General features: G+C 38.9%; 1 protein-coding gene across 9 annotated transcripts in view; it reads left to right on the top strand.

The window, feature by feature from the left end:
• Nucleotides 1-15631, top strand: part of nrxn2b (neurexin 2b) — a 476055-nt gene that overhangs the window by 449815 nt on the left and 10609 nt on the right. For 8 of the 9 annotated variants that reach the window (XM_058781464.1, XM_058781461.1, XM_058781460.1 and 5 more), the window contains 3 exons: nucleotides 853-1024; nucleotides 4189-4278; nucleotides 11379-11701. In XM_058781464.1, the coding sequence (XP_058637447.1) occupies nucleotides 853-1024; nucleotides 4189-4278; nucleotides 11379-11701 (585 nt within the window). The remainder of the gene's footprint in view (nucleotides 1-852; nucleotides 1025-4188; nucleotides 4279-11378; nucleotides 11702-15631) is intronic. The other variant, XM_058781462.1, reaches the window with a different exon arrangement.

Raw genomic sequence — 15631 nt, 5'->3', positions numbered from 1 at the left:
TGCACTCCCTTTCGAACTCTTAGATAATCGTCTGCATTATCTTTAGTCCTTCCTCGTACACGTCTGGTTTCCATGGGTTCTCTCGTCTTTAGCTATGCTGCTCCTTATCTGTGGAATTTATTTCCACAAGATATTCATAAGAGTAACTCTCTTTCCATTCTCAGATCTCGTTTAAAGACGCATCTTTTTAGGCTTATTATCAGTGATCATTTTATGTAATTTCTATTGACTGTAAAGATATAAATGTGGGTTTGAATTTTTTGGTTGCTTGTAATTGTGTTTTTATTGCATGTAAGGTGCCCATAAATCAAATGTATTATTATTATTATTATTGTTGTTGTTGTTGTTGTTGTTATCACAAAGAATGATCTGAACACATAATCATGACAGTAAACCTACTTTGACTTATGTCCAAAAATACAGTGTAGACAGTAGAAAAACCATTATGCCTATGGAGGAGGTTAGGGTTAGGATAACCACATATGTAAGAGAGTTCTTATTTGTGTGTGTGTGTGTGTGTGTGTGTGTGTGTGTGAGAGAGAGTACTAGACAGACGTGATGAAGTGTGGTGTTACGGCTGTACAGCATGTTGTGGGCGGGGCAGGAGATGGGGGCGGGACTCTCTGTCTGACTGACCAATAGCAGATGAATCAGCTTTCATATGTGTGTGAATTATGAGGGAACAGAATGTCAGGATCTGTTTGGAATGACTGTCTGAACTTCAGTGTGTCTTATAGAAATGAGTTTGACCTTTGCAGTGTCTCTGCAGTGAGAGTCAGTGATGAGTTCTGGCTGCTGACCACATCTCTCTCTCTCTCTGTGTGTGTGTGTGTGTGTGTGTGTGTGTGTCAGGAGCGCGGGAGGGTCGGCGTGATCTTTAACGTGGGGACGGACGACATCGTCATCGAGGAGAGCGGCGTGATGGTCAGCGACGGGAAATATCATGTGGTCAGATTCACACGGAGCGGCGGGAACGCCACACTACAGGTGGACAATCTGCCCGTGCTGGAGCGCTTCCCTTCAGGTGAGACTCACACACACACACACACTCTCACACTCACACACACACACATATAACACACACACTCACACACATGTGATCATGGTCATGACAGACAGACACGTGTCTCTCTGTCTCTCTCTGAGGAAGACGTTTTCTGTGCTAAATCAACATCTTAATCTGTGTTAATGATTCAAGACGTCACAGCAAGCCTGTTTCGTTTATTGACACTTATTGCTGGTTAAATCAGAGTTACCTGTCTGAAAGCTTACATTGATTGGGAATTTTTTTGCTTGTTTTTATATATTTATTTATTAGTTTGTTTATTTATTTGTTTGTTTCCCACAACAGCTGTTTATATTCATTGTGGGGTTTTTAAAGTTGTATCTTATTTTTTTATCATTTATTTTTGTTTTGTTTAATCATAATTCTAATAAATTTTTTGTATATTTAAATTTTTTATTATTATTATTATTATTATATTTGATTCCAGTGGATCATTAATCACATTAAACTCACAAAAAATTACTTTCTGTCTTGTTTTCAGTATAATTCTTAAATCAAGATACATTTACTGGAAAACAAAAATGACTTAAAGGACTTGTTTTCTGATTTTTTTTTTTTATTATTATTTTTTTTTTACTTTTATAATTTAAAAAATAATCACGTTTACTGTATGTTAAAAGAAAAAAAAATTGCCAGTGTGGTCAGAAAATAATATTGTTTTTCTTTTGAATTAAGTGCCAAGTGTTTTGAATTATTTTATTTTTTTTTTTTAACAATAAACACTTAATTTTGTTCTTTTTTTATATATAGAAATCAATATTTAATATTTTAAGTCATTTTGCACCTCAAGTACTGGAAAACAAGACAGAAATACTGAGGAAGAAAATTATTATTATTTTATTTTTTTTGCGATGCACTATGAGGAACTGCTGATATTCTAGTGTCGTACTGATGAATCTGTATCTGAATAAATTAATCCAGCGTGTGTGTGTGTGTGTTAATGACGCGAGCATCAGAAGTAGCAGTGTGGACTGGAGAAATATAAATATCCAGTGACCCAGTTAGCGCAGGGGGAGTCTGCAGTGGAACTGTGGGTAGGATGGCGCCTCCTGCAGGTCCGGTCCGTCTGGGACTGATCCCAGGCGTTGTCATAGTAACAGGCTGTATTTAACGGGAGCAGGTTGATAAGTGCTGAAGGTCACTGAAGTTTGCTGTGGTTTACTCTTGGTAATGTCTTAATCACACAGTGTGAGAATATCTGCTAAACACTCCACAGGAATCTGCTGTGCCATAGAAACGAAACACTCCTCATCTGAGGATGAGAATGGCAACTGACTAAGTACAGTAATTCTGTCGTGATGTGAACGCAGCATTAGTGCGATTACAAGACCTGTTCACAGTAGGGCCATTTTGTTTTGTGTGGATTATTTTTCATATTTAATTTATTATTTTAATTATTTATATTATTATAATTATTACTTTAAAATTTTATTTGTCATTTAAAAATATTTTTTTTATTTATTTATTGCCATTTTTGCATTTATTGGCACAGGACAATACAGAGAATTGACAAGAAGCAAACTGTCTTGGTGTTTATTTTATATTTATTGTATTTAGCATTTATTTTTATCCTAGTTTATATTTTGGTCAGTATTGCTGTAGATAGAGCTGTTCTTTGAGAGTGAGATTGATTGGTTTGTAACTGCTTTGTTCACATCACGCCACAGTTACTGTAATCATCTGTTTCTCTCAGGTCTCTCAGAGCGAGTCTATACTTGAGGAGACCTTTGAAGTACTTCATGAATGCACTATTTGTTTGTGAATGAGATGCAGTGAGCTGCACATGAAGGCTTCATAGATGAGGTGTGATGCTGCTGTAAGATGTTTACAGCCAGTATATGAAATTAAAATTTAAGTCAAGTTAACACAAGAATGGGACAGATTAAAAAGAAAAAGTCAAAAATAAAGTTAATCTTTGTCGAAAGTTTTACATTTAGCTGGCTTTGATTAGACTGATGCAGTCAGGAATCCTCTCTTTATGTGTGTGAGACACTAACAGCATCAACACAACAGAGAGAGAATCAACCTGTTACTTTCCATAAAAGATGCATTGTAACAGAAATTGTTCTATTATGAGCATTATTTGATGAGTAGGCATGTATACTAATAAATAAAGTATTACTATTAAAAATAAGGCGGCTCACAAGGGTTTGGAGTGTGTGTGTGTGTGTGTGTGTGTACAGATGTGGCCATTAAGAATGCGCATTTTTGCCCATGGCATGCCGCAATTCGTCCCCGAACCAGCTGATGGATCCGTTCCTAAATGTTGAATGTATTTACATACGATCCAGGCTCATTTGATCTGGCTAATAAAGCCGAGGTGCTGTAAGCGAACGCTGACGGGGATTGTGGGTAGGGATACATGCAGGGATTTTGATTAGATCATTTGCAGTCGAGCTGCAGGAGCAATTAAGAGGCAGTCGCTCTGCTACGAGTGACTTCATTAAAGAGAGAGAGAGGAAAGATTGCTGCAGCTAATTAAAGAACTGACAAGTTTGATTTCACTACGATGCCAACTCTCACTCAGAAAGAGAAGGAGGGATGGTTGATCTCCGCCGCGATGCAGGCAGACGTGTGCACATTCTCGCTGTGGTTTTCTCTCTCGATGCACGTTTAGGTCCTCACCTTCTCCTGAAGAACTCTCTACTGATGCAGCTTCACAGGTCTGAACGTATCGACAAATGAAACGGGTTCGATGTGATGCTGTGAATCACAGCGCTCAAGAACGTTTGATCATTTGACCCCATACAGAAAACGTCTTCCTGGAGTCTCACTGTTTGATGTTCAGCAGGACTGTTTGTCGATTCAATATGCTGATATGGAAATTTTCTTATGCATTTTTACTGAGAACGACGATGGTTGCTTTGCCACGTTCACCAAGACACTTTAATGCACTGTAATTATCCAGAAGTAACATTCAACCTCTAAAATGACTCATAAATATGCTTAACTCATGTTTAAAACACATGGTAACCAGAGCTTGCTTGACTTTCTAACCTCCAAAACCATGTTTAAAGCCTTGAGGGTGTTAAATCTGATTTTAAAGGCGTTCTCTCTAACCTCTAATCTTTAACCTTTGACCTTCCAGATTGTAACCTGTTGAATTTGTTTGTTCTTCAAAGGGAGCTTTGATAGTGATCGGCTGGCTATTGCTAGGCAAAGAATCCCGTACCGACTTGGTCGGGTAGTTGACGAGTGGCTACTCGACAAAGGTAATTAAACAGCACCAAACCCCACTAACGAACGATCTGTCTAATCACGCTAAACACATCTCTGGACGAAGTGCAGGCCCACGGACGTAGCGGAGAACGGCGAGCATGCGAAAAGCACAAGCGAGAAAACAACATTTCCAGTGTCTTACTACTCTTCATTGGTAGTTTGCACCTAAAGAAGTGTGCATTACAGTCATTGTGAAATACTCAGACTAATGGGAACGCTGCGCTCCTCAGACCTGTCATCTGACGATGGGACTGCACTTCTCCAGAGTATTAACCTTACCAATAACCCCCACATAACCCTCCCTTAACCTCCCAACAACACGCACAGCTGTTTACTGTTGTGAAACGTCCTATCGAGCAGAAACTGATTCACAACAGTTCAAACAATCTAAACTCCACAGTTAAAGGGACTCTATTTCAGTGCCTCTGTTTCATCTTCGCTCTCGTCGCACTAAATTGATTCCAACTTTAACCCTTTGAGTCCAGAAGGTCTTAACTCACTGTCTCATATGAGTTCCCTGGTAATTCACTTCCTGTTCCCTCTGAGGACACACCCACTCCGAGGGCAAAATCTGCAGTACAGCCAAGCATTATGTAGTTCTTTTAGCTTTAATTAGTCTGCATGTCTTTCTGTTGCACACACAGGTATTCTGTTGGATTTTGATGCGAGAATCAACTTAAAGCATGAAAAAATACAACGTGTGGGCACTTTGAACTATTTAAAAGTTCCAGCCTACTGCTGAAACTGACGTCATGTGTCTTATTCACTGCTGAAAGTGATGTTCTTCCTCTGTATTTATGTCTTGCTTTCCAGCACAAACCTCGAAACATTTTTAAATCAAGAAACCTTTCTAGTTTTGGCCAAAATAGTGGATCATTTTCATGAACTGAGATCTTTTAGTCTGCTGTTTTCAGTTGATGCATGAGCAGACCCTCACTAAACATTATTTGTAGAGCACCAATAATCTTTATGTTTTGTTACTTTTAACATGAAACAAAGTCTCAATTCTGTCAGTGTTATCAATAATGTGTGGTGACAGATCACTGATCAGCTCTTCCTCTTTACTACTAGTTACAGCAGCAAATAAACATGATAAAACATCAGAAACAGAACAACTTACTGAAATCAATCATGAATCACAGAAGCCACTAATCAGTGATTCAACCAATCAAGATGCATTTACTTAAGAAGTCTTGTTTTCTCAGAAACTGTTCAAAATGACCAACAAATATCTGCCAAATGAGTTAGAAAATAAACTTCATTCAAAGGGAAAACCTGTGTATTTTTGACCCATTGACAGCTGTTTGTTTTTAATTTTGATCAGTTTCTCAGAAAATAAGACTTCTTATCTTCTGCCATTTTAGATCCTCAGTAAATGTTTCTTTTTTAAGAATGCTTTGATGTTTGTGCTGAAAAACAAGACAAAAACTTCACTTTCTGCAGTGTGGGCAAAAGTTCATAAAGTTTCATGAGGAAATATAAAACAGACATTTATATTGATATAATAAAACTGCAAATTAAACTGCTTTGTTTGTATTGATCTGAAAATGTGCACAGAGAATCGTTTGACTCGACTCTCAGTTTAAGTTGTAGGATGCTGTCAGTAGATCTTAAGGTTAACCTTCTGTAAAAGAGCTGGAGGTGGCCAACGTGTGTAAGAATATCAGAATAGAGGACAGTCTGTCAACTCAAAGGGTTAAAGGAGCTTTAGGGTTTGCCGACAGGGAAAACGTAAAGGTTAAGCAGAATTTAACCAACCGTTCTTCTAAACCCTGAGGGCCGCCGCTCTTCTCCTCTTCAGCAGGCAGGATTTAGTTTTCATTGGATTAGATAAAGTTGAAGCCCTCAGTCATAAACTTGTTTCTAAACTCACATAACCGAATGAACACAGATCTGATGAAGAATTAGTCAAAGCAGACGAACCGTCTAAACAGAACGCAAACTAACCCGCACGTAACGCTTGAATGAAACTCAGAGGGTTAAACACTGAACGATATTTGTGATTCATGAGTAAACGCTCTGCTCATTGTTCTGTAGCATTTGCAGAGAGAATACGGTCCCTTTAACATTTACACGTCTGACAGTCAATGATGAAGCCATGTTATGTTGATTTACTGTGTGAACCGTCATGTGTTTGTCTGCGAGTGCAGTTTGGACTATGAACTCATGAACTCAAGATCAGTCATTAATTCCTGCTCTTATTGAGGATGAACCATCAGTGACTTTATTCTAAAGAAAGAAAGAAATTAATGTTCTTGTATTAATCATTTTTACTAATCCCCATAATCATGCAGGAAAATGTTAAATGAAGGCAAAACGCTACAGGCAAAACTATTGTTTTTTTGTTTGTTTGTTTGTTTGTTTTTTTTAGTTTAGTTTTGAGATATTAGGCAACTTGAATTCAGTGGAAAGAAAACACCCAAATCTAAGTGTTTATTTCATTACACTTTATCTATTTGCATATTTCAATTACAATCCATTCCTTTAAAAGTTTCCTCCATTCCTCCACTCCAGCAGCACTTACAGACACCAAACTTAGCAGTTTTATTCCTCTCCTCACTTTTACTGTGGGGTTTGTTGATATATCATTCACATGAGTTTCTGTAACATTTTATTCCTAAAAAACATGGCGAAAATGTATTTTTTCTGTCCGTTGACAGTATTTTCTGATTGATGTAGTGATAAAAATAAAAATGTTAAATCCCCTCAGTAAAAACCTTTAGCTCTGATATGTCAACAAAATCGAACAAGAATTATGAACCTGACTTTAGATTTGTGTTCTGGATGTTTCTGCAAATTAGTGCATATTTAACATATTTCAAACATAATTTTTGATAAAACGTGTAATAGAAAAGCAGTTGTTTTAATATACTGTGATTATTTAACTGGGGAAGTATGATGATATCTATTAAGTTTTTTTTTTTTTTTTTTACCCTATTCACCTGTAGTGTCTTGTTTTAAAAACAAAAAAACAATTAAAGTCCTGAACATGTCTGTATAACATTATAGAAATGATTATGATCAATTATAGAATTATGATCATTATAGAATGATTATGATGACAGTGATCATTCTAAAATGAGTTGTGAATGAGTTTGATGTGGACTAGAGAGGGTAATGAGGATAGTCCAGACTGCACCGGGTCCATCACAGTATTCCAGGATTCATGTGGAAAAGGCCAGTGAATGTGTGAGAGCGACTCTCTCTCGTCTGACGTTGAGTTAGATCAGACAGAACATTCTCGAGTGGCGATGGTGTCAGTGTTATAAATTCAGGATGGCAGCACCTCCACAGCTCAATGAAGAGGAAAAAAAGGGTTTAACAGCTCAATTCCAGCAGAAGCCGTTCAGAGCCTCGGTTTTTCTCCCTCGTCCTTTCGCTGGCGTTCATCACGCTCTAAACGTCCCCTATGACTTTCCATCATTTCCTCTTCTCCCGTATCCGACGCTCCTCCATCTCCCGGTTTTTTATTGTAGAGCCGACGCTACTGCGAGAGACGCAGTCAGAGATTACAAATAACCGCAGCGCATTGATTTCTTTTGTGCTGTTTATTTCGGTTTCTGAAGAAAGACCTCAGTGGGGAAATGCGAGCGCAGAACACATTTGTTTTACAGCAGAAACTTGTCCGGTGCCGCTACTAAATCACTGCGCTTGGGCTCTGTTTGAACACTTTCTCACTTTTAAATGACTCCAGAGAGAAGAAACACAGGCTTTTCTATTAGACAGCACAGAATCTTGGAGAAAAGCTCATGGGTTTCCACGCAGACTCCTGCAGAAACACGTGAGACTCTCACCGGACTCTCTCTTCATCCTGACAGAGGTGATGGATGAAAACTTTCTGTGTTAATGAGAGTCAGTTTTGGTTTGTGTCTCAGTTCCAGTTAAGTCCATCACAGATCAGATGCACACACACAAACACATGTATATATACTGGTGATGCACTGAAACATGACACAAAGTCTGAGCTTACACATTCTGTCAGTGTTATCACTAAAGTTTGTGGCGACAGATCACTGATCATCTCGTCCTCTTTACTACTAGTTACAGCAGCAAATAAACATGATGAAACATCAGAAACAGAACAACTTACTGAAATCAATCATGAATCATTGAATCCATCAGTCATCAGCTTGAGATCAATAATGTCACATTTACCACAGAAATGACATTCAATCACCATAAACTCCATATTCAGGTAGAAAAATAACTCATTCCTCACAATATATGCACTATATTACGTATTCATTATATTTTACTGACCCTGTTCTTCAGTATTTAATGCATGTTTGAATAAGCCATGAAAACAAATGTTCATTACAGCTGTTATTTAAATGTTTGTATCTCAACAACAAATTAATATACCATTAAAAGTTGATATAAAAACTGCCTTGTGTGCAATTTAAATGTTTATTTATTTGAATAATCTATTGATTACTAAACAAACGTTATTTTCTGTTTTCAGTTAAGTGAAAAATTTAATTTCAGTTTTGGTTACAAAATTAATTTCAGTGCATCACTAATATAGACATCTTATATACTTGTTACATAGTATAGATTTCTTGAGGATGTACTTTACCTGGCAACCACCCAGAACTGTGTAATGATGCGGTAAAAGCTACCATAGCAACAACCTGAGACCCCGGCAACCGCTCATATCCCCTCCATCTGTGTGTTGTTGAGGAGGAAACATCTCAGAAGAAACATACGCAGCAGAAGCATGTGAGCAGAGGAAACTTTCTTTCCAGAACTTCAGTTTCACAACCTTCATGCCTGCTGCTGAAGGACACGGGTCACCAGATCAAACACCCACTCCAGTGCTCTGGATCAGAGGAGACGACCTCACACACACACACACACACACATGCACATGTACACTCACACTCACTCACACACACACAAACACACACACACACACACACACGCACACACTCAGAGATACAGGCAATGGTATCATTACACCTCAGCGGCGTTCAGGCGGTTTGTGCATTAGTCAGTGCAGTGAGCCCACACACACACACACACTGATGACCTGCTCACTCTGTAATTACGGAGCACCACTCTTTTCACTCGTCTTTCATCTGTGAATTTATTTTGCCTTTATAAAGAGAAGAAGCTCATCTGAACAGAAGACGGCACTCGCTCTGCTCTCAGTGTTCGGAGGTTCAGTAACTTCAGTTCACCCACAAATGAACATTCTGTCGTCATTTAAAAAAGAGAAAGCAAAGATATAAAGAACGTGAAAGAAGATATGTTGAGGAATGTCTCAGTGTTTTATGTTTGACCAAAGATCAGAGTCACATGTTCATTATTTCTCTTTTTTTTATTTGTTTATTTTTTTCCTTCTTTTTCTGATTGTTTGTTTTTCTTTTTGTTTTTAGTCTTTTGTTCTGTTTTGTTCATTTTGTATTACTTTGTTTGTTTTTCTTAGTTTTTTTGTTTTGTTTATTTATTTGTTTGTTTATCTTTTCCTTTATCTGTGTATGCATGTATTTATTTATTTTCACATGAATATTTTTTTGTTTTCTTTTACCTTCTTTCTTACCTCCTCTATTTTTTTCCCCCCTATTTTCAGATCATTTATATGTACTTGTCTTTTTCTTTCTCTGTCCTGCGGGTCTGATCTCCTCAGGCTCTCGGTCCTCAGTCGTCCGTCACAGAATGACTGATGCAAATCAGAGCGTCTTCAGACAATCATGATGTTGATTCTCCAGATCATGAATTCACACTGCTGGATGTTTCCATTCTTTGGGGATTTCTTAGTCATGCTCAGATCCGTTAAATGACGTCAGACGCACTGATTGACAGAGATGTCTCCGGTCGCTCGCTCTGAACGGTCGGATGTGAAAAGCTCACAGGAGGAGAAGAGAGGAACATTTATGAATTTATTACTCAGAATCAGAGAGTCAAACACATTCACAGAGGTGGAGATGTGTGACGGACCCAGTGTGTGTGTGTGCTCTTCATCTCCTCACCAATCCATCATCATCATCATCATCAGAGGCAACATTAAAGCATTAAACCCGACAGAATCAAACACTGTCAGTCTCACAAACCGCTTTCCTTTGCTTTCTGTGCATCTTTCATCATCAGCTGCTTTATGAATATTTCCCATCTTCATCATCTTATTCATTCTGTCCACCTCTCGTCTCTGAAACCCTCCAAAGGTCATTCTGCCCGTGTGACGTTTCCATGGAGATGAGGATGATGATGGCGTATGAATGAGAGAGAAACTGCTGATACTCAGCAAACCTCACTCTCGGTAACACAAGCGAGGTCGACCACTAACTTTAATTGTGATTTGAGACAGTATATGATACAAAACCTAATTATATGTCATAATTATATCAAACTATACAATAAGACACACAGACAGACAGATAGATGACAGATAGACAGATGGATAGATAGATAGATAGATAGATAGATAGATAGATAGATAGATAGATAGATAGATAGATAGATAGATAGATAGATAGATAGATAGATAGAGGGATAGATAGATAGGTTTTATTTTAATTATGTTCTATTTTGATTAATTTGTTTATTTTTCTTTTTTCTATTCTATTTATTTTTCATTGTATTATTTTTCTTTCTATTTTTAATCATTTGTTGTTCTATCTTTTTTACTTTTTGTTTCCTTCATATTTTAATTATTTGTTTGTTTGTTTATTCATTTATTTGTGATTATTTTCCTTTTGTTTTGTTTTAGTTAATTAATTTGTTTTTAATTTAATTTAAAAAATGTGTTTTCATGATTTGTCTATTTGAATAAAAACATTTTTGTAATTAGTTTGTCTTTCTATTTTTCTATTTATTTTTCTTCCTTCTTTTTTCGTGGTTTTCTTTGTTTTCTAGTTTTATTTATTCACCATTAATGTATTATAACAGCCAAATCGTAGGACACAAGGCACACTAATATAAAACAATACAATAATGTTAAGATGCAGCAAGCCCTTGTGTGATTCAGTGTCCGGCTGTGGATTCAGAGCCGATCAGGCGTGTTATCGGGCCGGAGGTTTGCGGTGTTTCTCCGTGCGTGTGTCCATCATTGACCAGACGCTGATGGCTGGGGTGTGTTTCTCGCTCTCCGCAGGTCGGCAGCTGACGATCTTCAACAGCCAGGCGTTCATTAAGGTGGGCGGTGGCGAGAAGGGCCGGAACTTCCAGGGTCAGATCTCGGGGCTGTACTATAACGGCCTGCAGGTGCTGAAGCTGGCGGCCGAGGGAGACCCGAACGTTCAGGTGCAGGGCAACCTGCGTCTGGTGGGAGACGTGCCCTCCGTCATGAGCACCGACACCACCTCCACCACGCCGCTCGCAGACATGTCCACCACCATCATGGAGACCACCACCACCATGGCCACCACCACCACCCGCAAACAACGCTCGCCCACCATGAGAGACAGCGTCACGCAGGTCAGTGTGGAAACACTCACAGTCTGAGATCAAACGGAGAAAACAGGAGCAAACGCTTGTGCAAAAGTCAAAATATGCAGTGTGTGGGAAAACAGTTATTTTCTGTTTGATAAGAACTTTGTTTTTAGTATCAGGATTAATTCCTCAACACAGGATTTGGGGTGAAAATCCAATTGCAATTCTTATGATAAAAATAGTGATTTATGATGTTATTTTAAAAAACATTTTGCACATTTTGACCAAAGTTTTGTGATTATATCACAATATATTCTATAAAATAAATAAATATTTAATTGATTATTATTATTATTATTTAATAAAATATAATTTTTTAAAAATAAAAATAAGAAATATTACTATTGAAATATTTCACTAAAATAAAAAAGCCTAAAAGCTTCTCTTCTGAAACACGCAGCGTGATTTTATAGTCACACTAAGCCATAACTTAATTTTGATTTACTGTGATGAATTGTTCAGTCTAGCAGAGAGTTTATCATATTTCACCTGAAATCCTCTTTTAAGTGTCTTGATGGTGGTTTGATTCAGAATGATTCCTTGACTGATGTAGAAATGCAGATTTCTAGCTGTGCTGCTCCAGCAGTGTCAGGTTCCCAAGGTCTGAAACACATGTACGTGCTGTGTTTAAATGAAGCTGTCGTGACGTGACGGGCCTACAGTCTGCGTACAGTCTCAAAATAACCCTCAGAAATGTCAGATGTACAGCAGCGACCTGCAGCCATCTTAAATGTTCTCATGAGCCGTGTGACTGTATACAGGATCCTATAACTCATCTCACAGACATGAAAACACACGCCGGTGGTTATTAGCTTTCCTCTTCCTGTACTGAGAGCGCATTCAAATCCAGCTCAATGTTTCACAAACAGGAAGAAGAGACATTTGATTATGGCAACAAAACATTCAAAACAGCGGCCCATTAATATCTGAAAAACAAAAGCCTTTTCCACCGGGAATGGTTTCCGAGTCTGTGGCGTTAATGCATTCGCTGGGCAGAGGACGAATTAAACGGATCCGTACGACTGAAATGTCATGTTGGGTTACAGAAACACGTGAAGCTGAAATGTGATTTTGATCCGCGGCGCTCCAAATGATGTAGTCTCTAATAAATATCACTTTATGAAATAAATAAGTGAAGAAACACTCCAGGCTTCAGTACAATAGTCTGCAGCTTTTCAGAACTAATTAAAAGAAAACAGGATTGTGTCCTGCGGCTGGTTCAGCGAGAGAGAGCGTCAAATATATCTGCTGAGAACGAGTCAAACAACCCATCCGTGCATTCAGGAGACCAGATTCACTGACCAGAACTAACGCCAACTACTAATTCTCTTCATGCACTTATTTATGTAGACTGTTTTATCATCATAATTGCATTTTGGAAGAGTTTGTATTCCTAAATATTTGAATAAGAATCAGTGCAGTTTTTTTTTTTTTTTTTTTTTTTTAAGGTTTTATTTTAGTTTACTGAGTAGTGACTGTTAAAATGATTAATTAGCATACAGTGTTGTTTTGAACAGTTAAGCCCAATTTATACTTCTGCGTCGAACCTACGCCGTAGCTGACGTGCACCTCCCCAAAAATCTAACAGCGCGTCAATTCTACGCGGGCCACAAGCGCTGTGATTGGTCTGCTAGAATGGTCTGGGCTTCAGTGTTCATTCATTTTTGTTTCAGTTTTTTTATTTATTTATTTTTTAGTTATTTTAGTACATTAACTAAATGAGAATTGTTGCCTTGGCAATTAGCTGAATGTTTTATGGTTTGAGTTTTGACCCTGACGGTCTGTGTACTTGGCGGCCAATGGATTTTCCCAAAATCGAGAATCAAGCGTTCACTCGTTTTTTTATTAAATATTGAAAGAAAGAAAATGAGAAAACAGTTCCTTTTTTATTTTTTATTTATTTATTTTTTTCTAAGAAACGAAAAACAAGAATTCAGCTTCATTTTCGTTTTTTGTCCAAGGGTAGAAAAATGTATAAACAGCTTGAATATTTGATTTCTACACGTGGGCGGGAATTAAACGCCCCTTTCTGCTGATTGGTCAACGAAGATCTTCCGCAGTTCCGAGGCAGAAGTCTTCCACTGCTGCAGATGTACGAATTCTTGATGTTTTTTGCAACTACATTTCATTTTTTTATCATCAAATAACCAGACAAATGAATAGCTCAATACAATCTGTTCCGGGGAAGAGTGTAGACAGCGCTTTCTTCTGTATAGATATAAATTCTATAATTTGCATCAGCTGGGCATGTATGATATGATGGCTGTCATAGCCTACCCTGGTCGCCCAGTAAGTTTGTTTAATTGCGATGGGTTAAATAAACTCAGTAAACTAAACAGCAGACTAACGCGACTACAGTTTTAATTCATTATGTAGGCTATAGCTGTCAGTCTGTGTCCCCGCGTCTTGTGTTTTTCCCCTCCTCTTGTGACCATATTTGGAGTTCCTGTCCTCGTTAAGTGTTCATTAGTTAATCTGTCCCCAGCCCTGTGTGATTTATTATCTCGTCTCCCCAGTGTACTTAAGTCCAGTGTTCCCTCGCCTCAGTGTTCGGTGTTATATGTCAATAGATGTCATCTCTGAGTTCCAGTGATTATCCACCTTTGTTTGTTGGATTAAAGCCTACTGTATGTTGAAGTATTCTCCTGCGTCTCCTCGTTCCTCCCAGAGAGAATGTGACAGAACACCGAACCGACACAGAAGAAAAAAATGGAATTCGCCGCTGCCATCCTCGGCCTTGCCCGACGTGATCTCCCTTTCTTTGAGTATGCGGCGGAGTTCGTTCGTCTCGCCGGGAGGATGCCGCTGGACGATGCGGCCATCCTCCACCTGTTCCGGCTCGGGGTCTCGTACCACTGCACCATGGACCTCCCAGACACCACAGGATTGTGCTGGCGGGAAGGGGTCTACCGGTGTCTGGGAAGTGTCCGATTCCGAGTCGGAACCAGCCCTCCGCCTGGGGCTTTTCCTCCCACGCCGCCGTCCGCGGCCCGTCCTAGCGCGCCACGGCCAGAGTGTATGGCAAGCCCGCCATTTTTATTTGTGTACATTCAAAATGACAACAAAATGCGTTGCCTTTGAAAAATAAAGTGAACAGCAAAATGTGCTGCTTTAGCACGTCTCGGTCTCGTTGAGCATATTTCTGGCACACACCACAAACATGAACCACTACACAGCAAATAGCCTTGACGCACTACTAGAAGTCTACATTTAGATTAGGAATAAATCACTATGGAATAAATCACAGCATGTATCAAAAACGTGACTTTACAGTCTGGAAAATACAATAGCATTTTTTTTCGCGGACCCTCTGGCACTTTGATAACTGCTGTTCTACACAGAAGAAACTCTGCCCCGGTACGAGTTGTGTCGAGCTATTCATTAATCTGGTTGTTTGATGAGAAAAAGATTAAATGTAGTGTCAATAAACACATCGAGAAACCGTACACCTGCAGCAGCGGAGGACTATTATTCTGCCTCACGAAACTGTGGAAGAACTGATGAAGGCACGGTTTGATCTTTGGCTGACCAATCAGCAGGAAGGGGCGTTTAATTCCCGCCCACGTGTAGAAATCGAATATTCAAGCTGTTTATGCATTTTTCTACCCTTGACCCCTGACAGACATGAGTGCAACAGTAGTGATCTATGTATGTACTAGAAAGAGAGACAGACGAACAGACAGACAGACGGATGGACAGATGGATGGATGGGGAGACAGACAGACAAATGGACAGATAGACAGATAATTATTTTACTTTTCCTAAGAGGTGGTGGGGAGAAGTTAGCGCTTTGTAATTCCAACAGAAGGCGAAATGTATGTGTGTTCAACTTGGAGCAGCACCGCGCAGACGATCAGCGTATGACATCAAAGTACCGCGAGAGCGTTTCGAAAGCATGCGGAGCATCTGTTCTCT

The sequence above is a fragment of the Onychostoma macrolepis genome, chromosome 07 (genome assembly GCF_012432095.1).
Source record: "Onychostoma macrolepis isolate SWU-2019 chromosome 07, ASM1243209v1, whole genome shotgun sequence".
In the NCBI taxonomy this organism is placed as follows: Eukaryota; Metazoa; Chordata; class Actinopteri; order Cypriniformes; family Cyprinidae; genus Onychostoma; species Onychostoma macrolepis.
Note: the sequence above shows the minus strand (reverse complement) of the source record. Positions and strands in the feature narration are given on the sequence as shown.